The sequence below is a fragment of the Hippocampus comes genome, unplaced genomic scaffold (genome assembly GCF_001891065.2).
Source record: "Hippocampus comes isolate QL1 unplaced genomic scaffold, H_comes_QL1_v1.1 scaffold234, whole genome shotgun sequence".
Taxonomy (NCBI): Eukaryota; Metazoa; Chordata; class Actinopteri; order Syngnathiformes; family Syngnathidae; genus Hippocampus; species Hippocampus comes.
In genome coordinates, this window is record NW_017805479.1 from 526,526 (window position 1) to 543,699 (window position 17,174).

The window sequence follows — 17,174 nt, forward strand, 5'->3', positions numbered from 1 at the left end:
GTCTTCGTTCAATGTTGTCAACTAATATCCGGATTAATTTTATGCAAATTTTCCTCAATTCTCCGGAGAAATTTTCAGAAAATTTTGAAAAACCCGGAATTCCGGGAAAATCCGGAGGACTTTCATCTCTGTGCTTTCTACTATGTCAATTTATTGTTTTAGGATTTAGTGTTGTATATATGGTATTTGCTCCATGTACAGCACTTTGGATACAGCAGTGGTTCTTTTAAAGTGCTCTATAAATACAGTTGAGTTGAGACTATGTAATAAACATTCAGATGCGCCCCCCCCCCCCAAAAAAAAAAAAAAAATTGTCTCGTGCCCATATTTTTTTCTGCACATTTTGAGCGTGGCGTCTCTGATCCTCTGATGAAAGGACACAAATCTTTTTTTCCAGCAACGATCGCAGTTTGACCATCGCCATCATTGTTGTTTTGATCTCGCGTTCATAATCTCGCGTGACGAGATTTCCGTTCTCGCGAGAAGAGATTGGCGAGCTCGGCCTACACCTCGCGGGAAGCAGATGATTGCCAAGTTGTGTAACGTTAAAACAAGTGTTGCGAAAGTTTATTGGGGAGATATCACAGAGGAAGCAGCTAAAGTTGGATAGTTTTTTGCGATGATAAATTGACTTTGAGAAAGCCTTGCATCATTGGAAGCAGAGTAAAGAGAGGAGAATTTATGAACTCAAAGACTGAACCATGGGATGAAATAAGAACCTATTTCTCAGCAAATCTTGTATGCCTGAATTATTAAAAAAATTTCAGCATTTGTTCATAAGAAATAAACCTATTATCAATGTATATTGTTGTTGTTTGTGTTATTATCATATGCAATTGAATAAGTAGACCATTTCAGAATTCGAAATTTGGGACTCTCTAAAGGCAAAATGGGACTCATACTTTTCTGATCAGTGAGTCCCTGGGACTCGCAAGGCTCAAACTGTAAAATTATCACTGGTACAGTACTTGCAAAGAATGGGAATCTGGGTGGCCGAGAGAAGCACTTTTAAACGGTTCACGTGAGCTATGATAGTTAGCATGCTGCAAAAGTGCGTCCCGTGCCTCATTCATCTTAGCGGCCGTTATGGCTGTTGCTCATTACTACATGAGTGTGGAAGTGTGTGCGTATGCGCGCATGTGCGGTAAAGGGTTGATCGAAAATTAGATCTTCCGTCAAAAAAGTTGCTGCTTTACTGGATGAACTGCAGGGGGAAAAAAAACTTTTAATCATGAATGCTCGTTTTGTGTATTTGTAGCCAACTTAGTCATGTTGATGGTAGGTTAATATAGCTCATATAGATACAAAACAGCATGTGTTGCCTTCATTATAAGGCTTTTAATTTTTTGTGGCTCCAGACATATTTGTTTTTGTTTTTTTGGTCCAAAAATGGCTCTTTCAACATTTTGGGTTGCCGACCCCTGGTATAATCCAAATAGGACCAGAGATGCACACTCACCTTTTTGGTTTATCAGTGTTATCCAGTGTTGCTCTGTCGTCGTAAGACTGAGATAGAGGAAGCGAGCTTCTTGATGGTTCTTGTGGTGGGGTTGGAAACATGAAGGAGGTGAGGAATCGCCATACAGTGAGAACAGGGTAGAAGAGTGTGCTCAGGACTGCCCACATTCCACCGGTGGATGGGACAACAGTAGAAGCAGGCCTGCCACACTGGAAGAGGGACAGGATGGAACGTTTGTTTTGTTAACACCCATACTGTATATATAAAAAAAAAAAAATAAAAAAAAACACACACAGAAAGGCACGCCACTTGAACTTTTCCACATTTAGTGACATTACAATGCCAAACTAAATTTGTTGTGGTGGAATTTCATATATTAGAGCAGCGCAAAGTGTTGCATGAAAAAATAGTTTTGGAGAAGTATCTTTTGGGGTCAATCTTTTGGTGTATGGCTCCAGACGGCTCCTAAAATTTGAGAACGTATATTTAAGCCTAATTGTTGGCGATAATGCACAAATGAGCTTGTTTGCCACTGTTAACACTGTCAAAATGTTGGCGAACAGAGAAGAGCTAGTTCACACTAAGGAGTGTTGTTTTTGGCAGCCATTTTAATTTTGTCTTAAGTCACTCTTTGGTCACAACTATATGTGATAGTTTTAGTCCGGGTTCAGTCGAGAAAAACTCCGCTCTTTGGACAAAACATCAAATCCACCCCGGATTCTTGTGTGGAGGAATCCCCATTGTTCCCCCTTGCTCAACAGTCCTAAATAATTTTTTTCCCCTGCAAATTCCAAAATAAAAGGCCAAGATTAAAATGGTTATGTTTTTCTCCTCCAATTACAATTCAAACCATTCCAACTTGTTCATCTTATCCCTTCCACCATTTTTTTTGAAATTTCCAAATAAAGATTTATTTTCTCTCAATTTTCACATTTTTGACCAATTCAAACCATTCAAATTTTAACTGTTCAGCTTACCCCTAGTGCATTTTCTCCAAATTTCAAAATAAAAGCTAACATTACAATTACATACAGTTTTTTAAATCTAATTTCAAATGTTTTTTTGACCAATTAAACTACTGTAACTGCAACATGTTCATTCCAGGTCAGTGTATATAATTTCATATCATTCAATTTACTCCAAATCATTCCACAATTTTTCATTCACCCTCTCAGCCTTCACAGGCAATTTTTCCAGAAATTACTTTCTGTAGTTATTATCATTATTTAATTTTATTCCTTGCACGGTTTTGACATTCTTCTCCTTCTCCATTTCTTGACAATTCTCACCTTTACAACGTCAGCATATTCCAAACATTGATGCCGACTATGCTTGCATTTTTCTCATTCCGAAAATTCACGTTTTTCCCCAAATTCTATGTTTTTCACTTGGAATTTTCTCCATTCATTCTCAATAATACAGTCATCATAACAGATTGACGTCATTTCCATTTGAAATTCAAACTGTTCAGCTCATTCAATTCACCCTGGGTACAATTTTCAACTTTCAAAAAATTCCCATATGCCCCAAATGTCTCCTGTTCACTATCATATTTACTATTTTTCATCAATTCAATTCATAAGTATAGAGCCCTGAATTATGATGTTGGATATTCAATTTCATGTCAATGGAAGTGTACTCACAGGCAGAAGTACAATGGATGAACTTGGAGCAAGTTCCAGCTCCAATAAAGTCTTATTAAGGTCTTCGCTGGTGAATTCCCTTCTCGGGAACACGGTTGCCATGGAAAAGTTGCCAAAGCGGTTTCCAATTTCCTAAGAATGGACCAATATATACCAAAAAAAAAAAATCTTTTTAGTTACACTTAGAAGAAAAATAATGGTGTCAGAATAAAGGTACACAATAATAGTCAGTAAACGTGTGCTTATTAACCAGTGGTGGGACTGCAAATGCAATTAAAAAAAAAACATTCTCAGAGATCATCAATTATGTTTAGGAACAAATCATATTTTTCCTAGGAAAGTAAAGGAGTTGCAGTTCGCCAAGAAAATGTTTGATCGCACAATACTACCTTTATCGACTCGGAAAGCCATGTTTCAAATCTGTGTTGAAGAGTTGTAGGAAGAGGAGGTGGCTGGCAAAATGTATGTTGGACAATACATGTATGAGCCAGATACTACGGAAAATGGAATGGAGAATGGAGACGAGGCCCATCGAGATTGGAAGAAAGGTAAGCTAAATAGGCTGCGTTTATTAGCCTACCGTCATTGAAATTTAATGCAGTGTCCTGCTGTTAACTGAGCATGATGGGTATACTGTACCTACTTGGTCCATGTATTCCCGTTAGCACTGAGAGCGCACCTCATAATGGGTTGGTGTACAATATATCGGCCAACCTTCTGCAGCATTCTGAGTTGTGAAGTCAAAATTCTGGCTGAGGGCCAAAACCTATGCGTACCATTTACTGAGGTAAAGAACTATTCCTTTGACTGACCTGTTTTACGAACTGATGAGCTTCCTGAAGTTTGCTCTGTGAGGAAAACTGGTTGGTGAAGGATGAGCCATCAGGGAGTCGAAATTGAAGCCTTGTGGTGGTACTGATGATGCAAAGATAGACACTATGTTAATTTTTGAAGAAAAGTGCATGTGATGTAGTTAGCTTTCAGTGTAAAAGTGATTTTAACTTCCAGTTACATTTCTTTAGAATCACATTTTATTGATTGAGGGATAACCATTGCCTGTGAGCAACTATTGATTCTTTGGAGCTTCTCAGGCAAAATTAAAGAAACGTAAAGCTAGCTAGATGCGTGGTACAATACCCAAAATCTGTGAACTCAATAAACAAAAGCAAAAAAATAAATAAATAAAATAAATAACAGAGCTGGCAACTTGCACTGGCGATGCTGCCAACCAGACCACAGCTCGACGGTCTTGGCCATGGCAAATGTCAATGGCTTGTGGTCCACAAATGCAGTGAACTGGCGGCCCTCCAAGAGGAATCGGATTGATGGGTGGCGGAAAAAAAGCCCTCTCAGTCAAAGGTGCTGTATTTCCTCATGTTGTCGAGGATCTGCCCGCAGAAGGGCACTACTCACATTGCAAGGTCTGACACATCTGTCGTGAGGGTGACCCAGGCAGTGGGAGATCGGTGTGCCGGTCGAGCTGTGTTGGCCAATGCAGCCTTGGCAGAGATGAAACCTTGGTCCATCTCCGGGGACCAGTCCAATTCATCCTTGGGCCATTTTCCCCGCAGGGCCTCTTATTAGGGATGCATGATGTCAGCTGCGTGGGGAATCAACCTCTAAAAGTTCACCATGCCGAAGAACACCTGCAGAAACTTCGCCATGGAGGGGCGGGGAAAACTGGCAACGGGAGATGGGTCCCTGTGATGGGTTGTAACTGAGGAAGGTAATTGCTGACAATTGGCACATGGCTGTTTGATGATGAGGTCATGTACACTGCATCCCATAAACAGCAGCCGGAGGTGTCTCGGGAGGTCCGTTGCATCTGTGGTGGCATCTGTGAACTCAATAAACAAAAGCAAAAAAATAAATAAATAAAATAAATAACAGAGCTGGCAACTTGCACTGGCGATGCTGCCAACCAGACCACAGCTCGACGGTCTTGGCCATGGCAAATGTCAATGGCTTGTGGTCCACAAATGCAGTGAACTGGCGGCCCTCCAAGAGGAATCGGATTGATGGGTGGCGGAAAAAAAGCCCTCTCAGTCAAAGGTGCTGTATTTCCTCATGTTGTCGAGGATCTGCCCGCAGAAGGGCACTACTCACATTGCAAGGTCTGACACATCTGTCGTGAGGGTGACCCAGGCAGTGGGAGATCGGTGTGCCGGTCGAGCTGTGTTGGCCAATGCAGCCTTGGCAGAGATGAAACCTTGGTCCATCTCCGGGGACCAGTCCAATTCATCCTTGGGCCATTTTCCCCGCAGGGCCTCTTATTAGGGATGCATGATGTCAGCTGCGTGGGGAATCAACCTCTAAAAGTTCACCATGCCGAAGAACACCTGCAGAAACTTCGCCATGGAGGGGCGGGGAAAACTGGCAACGGGAGATGGGTCCCTGTGATGGGTTGTAACTGAGGAAGGTAATTGCTGACAATTGGCACATGGCTGTTTGATGATGAGGTCATGTACACTGCATCCCATAAACAGCAGCCGGAGGTGTCTCGGGAGGTCCGTTGCATCTGTGGTGGCCACTAGGATGTTGTTCATATAGACAAGAAAGAAGAGTATGTCACGCAGCACAGAGTCCATAAGGCGCTAAATCATCTGCGCTGCCCATGTGAGGCTGAAAGGCTTCGGCAGGAACTCGAAAAGGCCAAAGGGTGTGATGACCGCTGTCTTGGGCAGATCCTGCAAGTGTGCCAATATCCGATGGCAGGGACGGTTTTTGCTCCGGGCAATGTGGGCCATCAACTGCCCAGTTTAGAAAAAAGGAAAAAAAGGGGAGAAGTGGGCAAAATGGATGCGGATTTCTATGAGTGATGTCAGTGAGTCAGTAAGAGTAGGCTCTAGGCTTTTTATTAGACTCTTGCTCATATGTTGCTAAGCCGCAGAAGATGACTGTATTTGGTATTTAGTTATGCCGAACTAGCAACCATTGGACTTGAGGCATCATGTCATGCAACTAATTTCATCCATAGGGAAACTAGTCTAGATTGTATTTGCAAAACAACCAGTGCAATTTCACACAGATGTCCTGAATGTGAACTGTTTTTTCTTCCTATAAATAACATACATTGGCATGTGATATAGCTTTTTAAATAATTTGTCATGTGTTGTGCAGATGTTAATAAAATGTATCTTAAGGTTATTTGACTTGGGTCTGTGATGCATGTGTGATGTCAGTGTGATCTAACTTGCACATTGATTCTTAATTGTAAATTCAGCTGCAATTTTTTTTTGAACAAGGGACAGTTTGCCCAGAGCGCAAATATAACCAGGACCATTTATGGCTGATGGTAACTGCACCGCTTAACCATATCTGCCCAGAACGCGGGCTTGGTGATGTCAGGGAACTCAGAAAGCAGACGTTGATACACATCCCTTGTAGGTATGGTGTTTGATAGGCTGAGCATGCCAGCATATCCAAGTGTGCCCTAGGTATGCAGCAAGAGAGACTGCATTGATGAGGTGGCGGTGTGTTACATTCACAAGCAGATTAAAGGCACAAAGAAAGTCTGCGCCAAGCAGTGGCGTAGATACAGAAGCCATAACAATGTTGCAACCAAAATCAAACCATACCTCCGCATACATGGTGCCATAGATATGTATGGGCGTGCCATTAGCAGCGTGCATTTGCGCTGAGCATGGAGTCTTTCACCAGACGACGGCCTGATAAAGACTCTGGAATAAATAATAGCTTGCAGCCCCGGTCAGCAACCATAGCTGTGAATTAGCCCTGGCGTTTCCCTTACCCCTTCAAACTAAAGGGCTTTGCGACACTGCTTGACCGTGGCACCAAACGTGGTATGGTAGTAACACAGCCCGTTGTCACGTTGGCGACAGGCCGTCATTGCAGCCACGATATTTGTTGTGCCCTCCAGGGGTGGCGGCAGGGCCCAGGAGTCCTGGTTGGGAATCACTGGGAAAACCAACTGTTGGCCATTGGCCAGGGAAACCGTTTCCACCTCCACAGTGAGCACATGATAAGTTTTTGGAGGATGAGAGGTGAAAATGGCTTATGCGGGGTGCACCAGCAATGGAAGGGTGAATAGGAATGAGGGATCAGCACAGCCAGCAGCCTTTCCATCATTTCAGATGGTTTTTCATTGCCGAGTCTGTTGAGCAGTCGGTCTGCCTTCTCCAGTTCAGTACAGACAGTTCAAAGAGTCTCAAAAGGAATCACTGATAACTGGTTGCGCCTCCAGCAGCGCCATCGCCCTGGCTGTCATTGAGATATCCAATGCTGATAACACAGGGTAGAATTGTGGAGCATTCTGGTATTCCTCTCAGCTGGAACTGGGCCTTGATGTGGTCAAACGATGGCTGTGTGTTATGTGACCAAAAGTCGGGCAACTTGACCGTTGTGGCGTAGATGGTTGCGTTGAAATCTGTCCTTCTTGCTCACATCGAGGTCGCCAATTGTGGAGATGTGGTAAATGACGAGACGAGAAGACGAAGGCAAATCATGTCTCTTACTCTCCGCACAAAATGAACTTCACATAACAAGCATCAAGCTGCTGCCCTTTAACCTTTTGATCTCTATTGTACCTTTGGTTATAGAAATGTCATCCCCCCTTAAAGATACAGGTCCCTGGTGAATGTCAATCCCTTGTGGGTCATCACAATCGAATGTTGTAATGTGCAGAACCGTGGCTATTAATACGTTGGACGGATATTATGGTAATCCTGAAAATGGATGTGGCCGAATATGTCGTCACAATCTGAACCTAATGCTTTGAGACTATCATGGCAGACGTACCTCCTCGACCTCAGAGAGGTACCCTTTATTGCTTCCTGCGCTGCCTGTTGGGCTTGTAGTGCAACTTGCTGAGCCTTCTGATCTTGGAATTTGGAATAACGGGCTGCTCTTTCAGCACGGTCCTACAAAACAGAGATGAAACAGCAAAACAAAAAAAAATGTGAATTAACACATAAATATCACGAAATTAAAATAATTATTTCAACTATATTCAATTCAATTACAGTATTTGTGGAATCTTCAGGCAAAAAGAAAGGTAAAAACTAGTAAACCATCCATTCAACCGCCTTCGATAGTGTATCACTGCAGATCGTCAGGTAAATACAGCTTTAGTTTTTCAGTTCCGTGACAACCATAGATAACTGAAATAAGCATTTTTTCTGTTTGTTTGGGTTTTTTGTTGCTGTTGTGTTTTGACAAGTTGGCCATTGTATCAATCCTCGTCGCAGTGGACTTGACTTCAAATTTAGGCTGGCCTGAAATATTATTAGTGCACAAAGGTGCCGACAGACTTGAACTGGAGCGCAATATTCCATTTCCAGTGCTCATACACGATGACGCACCACTTATGTCCACCCCTGATTATGTTTTAATGTTAACTGAATTCATTTTAAACATTGTTTAAACTTCTTGAATTTATTGATTCAAAACAAAACCCTAATACTATTGAATCAAGACACTGGTAAGTCTAATGTACCCCATTATGATACAACGCAATATCAAATCCAATTGTCGATGAGACAATTTAATCAAGTTGTTGAGACCAGCGAATGCAAGTTACTCCGCCTTTACCTTTAGCACAGTGTTTTTTTGTGGAAGGTAATGCGGAATGAAAGACTTGATTACCAAAGCGATTTGTTGTCTGACCCGCTCCCTGGCATTTCTATCCATCTCTCGCTCTCGGTTTCTCTCTTCCAGGATTTGCTTGGTCTTTTCCTCTTCCTGTTCCCTCTTTAAATTGTGCGGATCCTTTGACATTTTCGGCTGCTCCTTTGGCTTCCTGATCTCCTTCTGTAGGAGAGGACAGAACAAGGCCACACCTAGTCAAAATGAATTTTGGTTGAACACACATCTTCAGACTTCAGGTCAGTTATTCTTAACCAGGGTTCCTAAATGTTTCTTCCAGTTAAGTTGAATATAAATTTCATGGAAAACGCTTTTCACAGTACTCAAAGATACTTTACAACAAAAATTTACAAAACGGGATAAAAATGGACACTTTAGAGCAAAATATACACATTTTAAAACAAACAAATTTTGAAAAAGAAAAACAAAGCAAAAATGGGTAAGGGCGATTCAACGATGTTAAAAGCATTGTGGAACAGGTGAGTTTTAAGAAATGAATTGAAGGTTTGGAGGTCAGTACAGTTGGTGATGTGTTGAAGTACAGGGTTACAGAGGGTGGGGGCGGTGACAGAGAAGGCTCAGTACCCCCAGGCTTTGAGCTTGGTCACGGGGATGGCGAGGAGGTTTGCATTTGAGGAGCGGAGGTTGCGGGAAGGAGCGTATGGGTGAAGAAGGTCGGAGAGGTAGGAGGTGGGCTGACCATGAAAGGCTTTTGAAGGTGAGTAGGAGGAGCTTAAATTGAATGCGCTGGGGAACGGGGAGCCAGTGGACGTGATCAAGGGTGCGGGTGTGGGTGTGGGTGAGAGGTCGCGCAGTGGCGCTCTGGATGTATTGTAGTTTATTGAGGAGTTTGGAGGTGGTACCATAGAGGTTGCTATTTCAGTAGTCGAGGTAAGAGGTGATGAAGGCGTGGATGAAGAATTGGTCGGAAGTGAAAGAAAGTGAGGGGCGGAGGCGAGAGATGTTCTTGAGGTGGAAGAAAGCAGTTGTGGTGATTTGGGTGATGTGTGTCCTGAAAGTTTTTCCATAGTGGCGCATCACATTGTTCAAAATTATGAAATTGATTAAAATGCAATGTATTTTTACATATTTTTTTTCTTCACACATACCCAGAGTCCATTGTATCTGTGTCACCTAAGAGTTTTTCTTTACCTTATCCTCCAGCGTCATCTTTTGCTGATGCCTGACATCCAGGACATCCAGGGTCATGTTAAATCCAGAAAGATAAAACATCATGAATATTTTGATCAGCGAAGCTAATGAAAAGCCACTTTGCATGTGTGCTGTTACCTTTGTACATCTTCATTCTTAAAGCATAAATCTGTACGATCTGGATTTTCACTCGCTGCAGTAGTCATAGCTGACTGGCTACACGCAGCTGCAAGGATTAAAAACACACCAGAAATAAGAAAAAAAAAACATTCAATATTTCATTCAAAAAACTCAAAAGTTCAAAAAGAACTGGCAACAGTTCAATTGAACGTTCTAGTCGACTTTTCTCTGCCTATTTTTCTTCTGATCAAACGTTTTTGCAACATAAAGTAAGTGGGGGTGATTGCCTCTCACATCAAGCTGCATTTGACAAGACTAAAAACATGCAGCATGCAGCAGATGACAAATGACAACAGACATAACAGAAATGTGACACGACAAAATCTTTTCTATTGTCCTCGCACTATTTATCGTCAGTTCACCCACTTCGAGATACCACCATCAGCTTTTAAAGTTGACATGACATTCTTACGTTTAGTTGCCACTTGAGGTTCCAAGTCTTCCACTGCAGAGGGCCTCGTGAATGCTTCTGGTGATGCGAGGTGCACCGAAGGAGCCATTCCAGGTTGTGTTGTACTGGGCATCATAGTAGCAGCTGTCTCTTGTGACACCATTCCAGTGTCAATTCTTTGTGCATGCATCTGAAGGAGTCCACATACATTTTGCAACTGTAATTTCTACCAGTGTATTGAGCAACGCATAGCAAATGACAATTTTTTTGTTTTGTTCAACAATAGTACTTCTTGAAAACCAGCACTGTTGTTGATGTTTGACAGAAATGATAAGTGAACGCCCTGACACGAAATACAACATTGACAAAATGGAAGACAAAGAAATGATTGAGGACTGAGAGATGTTGCTAAACAAGCCACATACATAACTCCCCAAATAATTTGAAATACCAGTTGTGGCTGTGAACTGTCTTTGCACTGTCCTCATTTGTCTATTTGCATTGTGACTATAGAAGGCCATAAAAAAACTCATCACCCGCCACTGATTTTATATATATATATGTCTCTCTCTCTCAATATGTCTCTCTCTCTCACACACACACACACACACACACACACACACACACACACACACACACACACACACACACACACGGGCGGATGGATGATGGATTGCTAGAAAGAAAGAAAAAGAGAAAAGGAGAAAAGAAAGAGAGGAATAGAACGCAAGACAAAGAATAAAAGAAAGAAAGAATGAAAATAAGTACAGTGGTACCTGTACTAGAAATTTCTGAACTAGAAAATTTTGTAAGGAGAGACGCATTTTCCATGTAAATGCCCTAATTTGTTCCAAGCCCCCCCCACCAAAATTCAGACATGTTTCCTAAAGCATAAAAAAAAGCATCAAAATATGTAACAAATATATGTTACAATTAGATTATTGCACAATAAATGAGAGTTGTGCATAATGTAAAAAAACAAAGAATACCGGTAACGAATAAAAATGATGCTCATTTAACTTTTAACTGCGTCCTCATCGTTTTTTGCCCTTTTTAGTTCATGTTCTCTCTCGGAAGTGGTTTTTGCCTGGCGTTTTGAAAAGAACTGATCTGAGGATGTTTGTTTTTGTTAGCTTTCAACAATCCTTCGAAAATGTCCAAGGCCAACATGAGCATAGTGAGCGATCGCCCGACTGGTGAACACTTTTTCTGGGTGATTCACATTTACGTAAAACGATCGAAACGCCTCATGGCCCGAGGGCCGAATGACGAGGACGCTGCATAGACACATACAGGATATGTATCGATCTACACACATAGACAGATACAGTCGAAGTCCCTCTTGGCCAATGGGATGCCAAGATGATGCTCGGTAATAGCCAAAGGCAGCAGCTATAGGTGTGTTGTGTTCAGAAAACTTGGGAGCTGCGAGTAGCAGGCCATACTGTGTTTTTACCTTTCATATCTTGAAATTTCTTTTGTAACAATAGGCAATATTTTCCTGTTGAGACGTTTCGTAACTTGAAAATTTCCTATGAAGAGACGTTCGTAAGTAGAGGTACCACTGTATTCAATGTGTTTCTGGGCTGAAGGTGGTGGTGAACTGAAGTCTCCAAGTTAGTGATAGAAGAGGCCTGAGAATGGCGCGCTGCAGCCAGATTCATTTGGACGAACGAGGACTCAGATATGAAAATGGTCAATCTAAAATCAGGGCTCCTACCTGTTGTACTTTGTTGATTCTAATCAGTAGTTCTTCGGCAGACACGCTGCCAGCAATGACCTCCAAAGGAATACCATTCTCCCCAATAAAGAAACTTGAGGGAATGCACACCACTGGATCTGCATTCGTGTCTTGTTAAAGAATAAGTTCAGATCACATTCAATTTTCAGTTTCCAAGCGACACAAATATTACATTTCTTTTTACCTTTACATTGTACCATTCAAGAGGTTTGTGTGGATTCTATGATGAAGAGCAATGAAAAAAAAAGATACAGATCTGGGAGAACTGCACACAAGTGTCACTGAGGGAAAAGGGAGATAAGAAGACAAGTGAAATCACATACAACACAAAAAAATTCACATTTTCGGAGAAGGAAACGCATATATTTTAATGGCTGTCAATCATCTACAGATTTTCACTAACTTTGGGCCCGCGCGTTCGGGGACAGATGGCTCGCGAGCCAAATGTGTGGCTCTTTTGATGATTGCATCTGGCTCGCAGATAAGACAAAATATTCTCGATTTTTCACTGCTCATGTCCTGTTCAGGGCTACCGTTGGCGGCAGGAGCAATTTTAAGTGGATGATATTGGCCTACATTATCTGTTGATGGGTAAACAGCTAAACGCCCCCTTTTGAATCAGCCCACTCGGTTATGAGCTCAAAGCTAATCCTTCAACGAATAAGATGGCACACACACACAGTCAAACCTCGGTTTTTGAATGTCTCTGTTCTCGACCAAATCGGTTTTCGACCAAAAATTTCAACTTTTTTTATACCTCGGATTACGACCGAAAATCGGTTCTCGACGAAACTGAGCGCACTTGAACGCGCCACTTGACTCCTCTCGCCTTCCTTACACGGGCAAGTGACGCTTCCTCGGGTAGACAAGGAAGTGACGCTTCCTCGTGTAGCGTTCCGTTGTGAGCAGACGTGTTCAATAAAGACTTTTTTTAAAAAAAGAGTGTGGTTTCGGTATTCGAACAAATTGGTTTTCTAACAGCCTTCTGAAACGAATTATGGTCAAAAACCGAGGCTTTCATGGTTCTCTTAGTCAAAAAGGTTCCCGACCCCCTGGGTTAGACCATCCCTCCTGTTTAGTCACATCCCCCTTCGTTTCATCTAAGCCTGCTATAACCTTTCACCCTTGCACCACACCCATATACTAGGGTTGGGCAATAATCAAATTTTGACACCCTTTCACCGTATTTTCACGACATCGCGGTGTACGGTAATATCGTTGATCTAATTTGAAGGTGTTTTTTTGTTTGTAAACCAGATTGTCAACAGGCAACATAACATAAAAGTGTTCCCCAAAAAATCCTGAGGTGCGTTGCACTCCGGTTGAAGTCGCCATTCAAATTAGCCTTTGTACTGTGTCTTGACAGATTTTCAATTTTGAGAAATCCTGTCACATTGCTACTGGTAAAATGCACATTTTGTTGAAAAGGTTCCTTCTTACATTCTATTGTTATTTTGTACACTACACACAGGTGAAAGTTACGATTTTGTCTTGTGAAATCATACAAATATCCTTCTGCATGATTCCTGTGCCTTCTGTTTGTACGAGTGTTGATGACCCAGGATGGAATGACTAATCTTTATCTTTCAGGAGGGAATAAAAACGCACTGAAAAATATTCTGTTAAGTACTTTCAGAGAAAGTGCTAAATTTAATACAGCACCTCTTGGCGTCCACTTGAATGGCCACGCAGCATTTTTGAGCCGTCTGTGAGACACTGTCGTCCTCCCAGCTGGACATCAGGTTTGATGACTGCTCATCTTCACCTATGAGTAGGTCATGCAAATCAGTTTACTCTTTGAATAAGAAACTGTCAAATATAATCTCACACAAAACTTGAATAGTCGCCACTGGACGCTTTGGTTATTGAAAATAAGTGAAAGGACCAATTAAAAAGGGCAACAACTTCATCTCTCTTTCTCCCATTTTTCATCAGCAATTTTTTCTTCCCTCTGTTCTTCTTACCTGTGCTCTGGGATGGTTTTATTCATTTTGACATGCTCTGGTGTCAGATTAATAAATCTGCCCGTCCCCCCACGGAGACTGATCAATTTACCAATTGGCCCAAGGGGCTAACTTGAAATTTTGTGTTGGTAATAACAATTCAGTTGAAAATAAACAACACTGAAGGTGAATTATAGATACAAGGGTCATTCAAGAAATAAGGTGCATTTTTCGGGATGAGGATTTATAACAGATGGAAGATTACTTTTTTTTTCTTTCTATGTAGTCTCCCAGCACTGTCAAACACTTTTCCCATCTGTGCACAAGCTTCCATATTCACTCAGCGTAAAACGCTTTGGACTGATGTCTCAGCCAGTTGCTCGCAACACTTTTGCCTTCATCGTCACTTCAAACTTTGTGCCAACTCCTGTGAACTTGAGGCAGGTCAATAAAGACATGAAAAACAAATACAGCGGTCATCAGTCAGAAGGAGTCAACGTGACAACGCAAGGCCTCACACAGGAGCCCAAATGGTGCAGTCCGTCAACGAGCTGGGCTGTGAACTGCTCCCTCATCCCCATTACAGCCCAAGACCTTGCTCCTTCAGACTTTCACCTGTTTGGTCCCTTAAAAGCGGTCACGAGAGGCACGAAGTTTGAAAGAGACAATGAAGTCAAAAGTGTTATGTGCGACTGGCTGGTTTTTGGAATGTGGGAAGAAACCAAAGTACCCGGAGTAAACCCACACAGTTACGGGGGATAACATGCAAACTCCACACAGAAAGGTCAGACCCATAATTGAACCCTGCACCTCTAGACTGAGAGGCCGATGTGCCAACCAGTCGACCTCCGGGCTGCCTAAATAAATTGTTGATATATTTAATTACTTTAATAGTTAATGTAAATAGAATCAATCCATGCTAACCTACCACCCCCAAAAAAGAAAAAAGATCTGAAAATTTTAACCTAGCAGATTTGATTTTAATGAAACTTGCTGGCTGTACTTACTGAGAGGGATGGCAAACATTAAATCTCAAATTTCAGGTAAATCAGAGGAGGGAGTTGGGAGATACGGGCCGCCAAATTTGGATATTTTCTTCAAAAAGGGAGGTGTTTGCCTTCCTTTGAACCTTTACATCACAGGAGCTGCTGAGTCAATCTTCACATAACAGTTATATTTGGAAAAGGAGCAAACAACAAGAATTCCAAATCTGCAGTTTTTCATAAAATGTAATCTCTCACATCTTCTCTAAAACATATAAAAGGTTCAGAGATCTCAATGTTTTTGTTTAGCACTAGGTCAAAGTATTGATTGGCTGTCTCCGCTAGTTTTAGGCCTTACTAATGCCTTGTGTAAAAGTGTTTTCCAATGCTGGAGAAATGGAGGAAGAAAAAAGGGAATCAGCCGACTGCGTGATGAAGTCTGTATTCTGCTCATATTCAGTCATAATGTATCACTTTCCCATGCCCAAAGCGTAGCTTGGTGTCCTTGAAGAAATCATCACCTAGAATTGGAATACTCCCTGCTGGAGACGCACAAACATTGGAATGCGCTAAGCTGAGAATCGGTTTAGGAGAAACAAAAGTTATGATATCACACCTTGTGTCTCGGTACCGCCCTTCTGATGGCATAAAAGTGATGTGAATCTCTTCCTGCTTTGCACTTGTGATGTGCAGCCATTGACTGTAATTCGCAGGTGCCCGGAATATTCTGTTATTAAAAGCTTCGAAGGAACTGTTCATTGGCTCCAGCCTATATATGGATTACTAACATTCTCCTCGTCCGAAATTCAACGAACACGCGGAGGAAAGAAGGCCGCTTTCCCCCAACAGTGACCACTGGAAAAACGTATTAAAATATTTTTGTAATAGAAAAAGAACAAATATTGTGTTTCTCTTAGACAGGTACTGAACAGCATCAGTTGAGGGTCATGACACTTTCACTCTGATTTTCTTATTATGACCATGTTAATATTATTTATTGACTGTATATTTCAAAGATACATTTGGATTAAGATACCATTAATAAAAAATAACGAAATCCAGCGTGTACATATTGAGCAACAAAGTGAGACACCGCCAACACAGTGCCAAGATTCAAAGTATCAACAGTCTACTCTTAATTTATAAATCACTAAATGGTGCCAAAAAAAAAAGAAAAATCGTTTAAAAGACATGTATGTGTACTCACACAATTTTTGAGTGGGCTAATGGATCGTTGTACAGAATTCATTCTTTCTTTTATCATGTTGATGATGTCTTCTTGAGTTCTTGTATTAACGATATAATGTTTATAACTCAAGCTAATCCTTCCAGCAAGAAGTTACTTCGTTAGTGACTCTAAAACAAGCTGATGGAAATCCTTTAATGGTAAATCGGGTGCTGCTTTGCCTGACATTTTGGAATCAAAGGCAATGATGTTCATACACGTTTCACATTTCAGGTTTTATTCTAAAACTGGTTATCTCAGTCCTTTACCGTAATGCCTACTTTACACAGATACTGAACATTTAAGTAAGGCCTTGACTTTAACTTTAAATTTGAAAGCGTAGAGTGACCCGATCGCAGTCGACGGGTGTCATTGATATCGTTAATGTAAACAGTCTTTTGAGTTTGAGTCAAATTTTTGAGTGCACGCAGTTTTGAAATTAAGAGGTACGCTAACTAGCTTAGTATACTCCTACTCATGTCAGGCAGAAAAGATCGCTAGGATTATTTATCGTCAAAAATGGAAGCACATACCTATGATCACGATGACAAAGACAAAATTCCTCTGTTTCGCCAAACTAATGGCATCTGGTATGGACCCACTGAACCAAATCATTTTACAGGTTTCGAGTTGTACACACAGCTACGGATATTGCTTCCACTGTTTTGTCTCTCTCTCTCTCTCTCTCTCTCTCTCTCTCTCTCTCTCTCTCTCTCTCTGTGTTTTTTCTTCATCTTTTTCTTCTTCTTTTTCGCCTCCACCTCCTTCTCCTCCTCTCCCCCGTTTCTTCTTCGCCACTCTCTTTCAAAGAAAAAGAAAAAAGAAGAAGAAGAAGAAGAAGAAGAAGAAGAAG

The 17,174-nt window shown here is 41.5% G+C and overlaps 1 protein-coding gene across 3 annotated transcripts in view; it reads right to left on the minus strand.

Moving 5' to 3' along the window:
• ubxn4 (UBX domain protein 4) overlaps nt 1-17,024 on the minus strand; it is a 19,076-nt gene extending 2,052 nt beyond the window's left edge. Inside the window, exons 1-12 of one of the 3 annotated variants that reach the window (XM_019875674.1) lie at nt 16,855-17,024; nt 13,833-13,935; nt 12,423-12,451; nt 12,150-12,268; nt 10,451-10,619; nt 9,997-10,066; nt 9,859-9,889; nt 8,707-8,871; nt 7,861-7,982; nt 3,915-4,017; nt 3,103-3,234; nt 1,460-1,668 (exon numbers count right to left, since the gene is read on the minus strand). In XM_019875674.1, the coding sequence (XP_019731233.1) occupies nt 1,460-1,668; nt 3,103-3,234; nt 3,915-4,017; nt 7,861-7,982; nt 8,707-8,871; nt 9,859-9,889; nt 9,997-10,066; nt 10,451-10,619; nt 12,150-12,268; nt 12,423-12,451; nt 13,833-13,935; nt 16,855-16,936 (1,334 nt within the window). In that variant the 5' untranslated portion in view covers nt 16,937-17,024. The other 2 variants (XM_019875673.1, XM_019875675.1) reach the window with 2 other exon arrangements.
• Between the last annotated feature and the right edge of the window lie 150 nt (nt 17,025-17,174).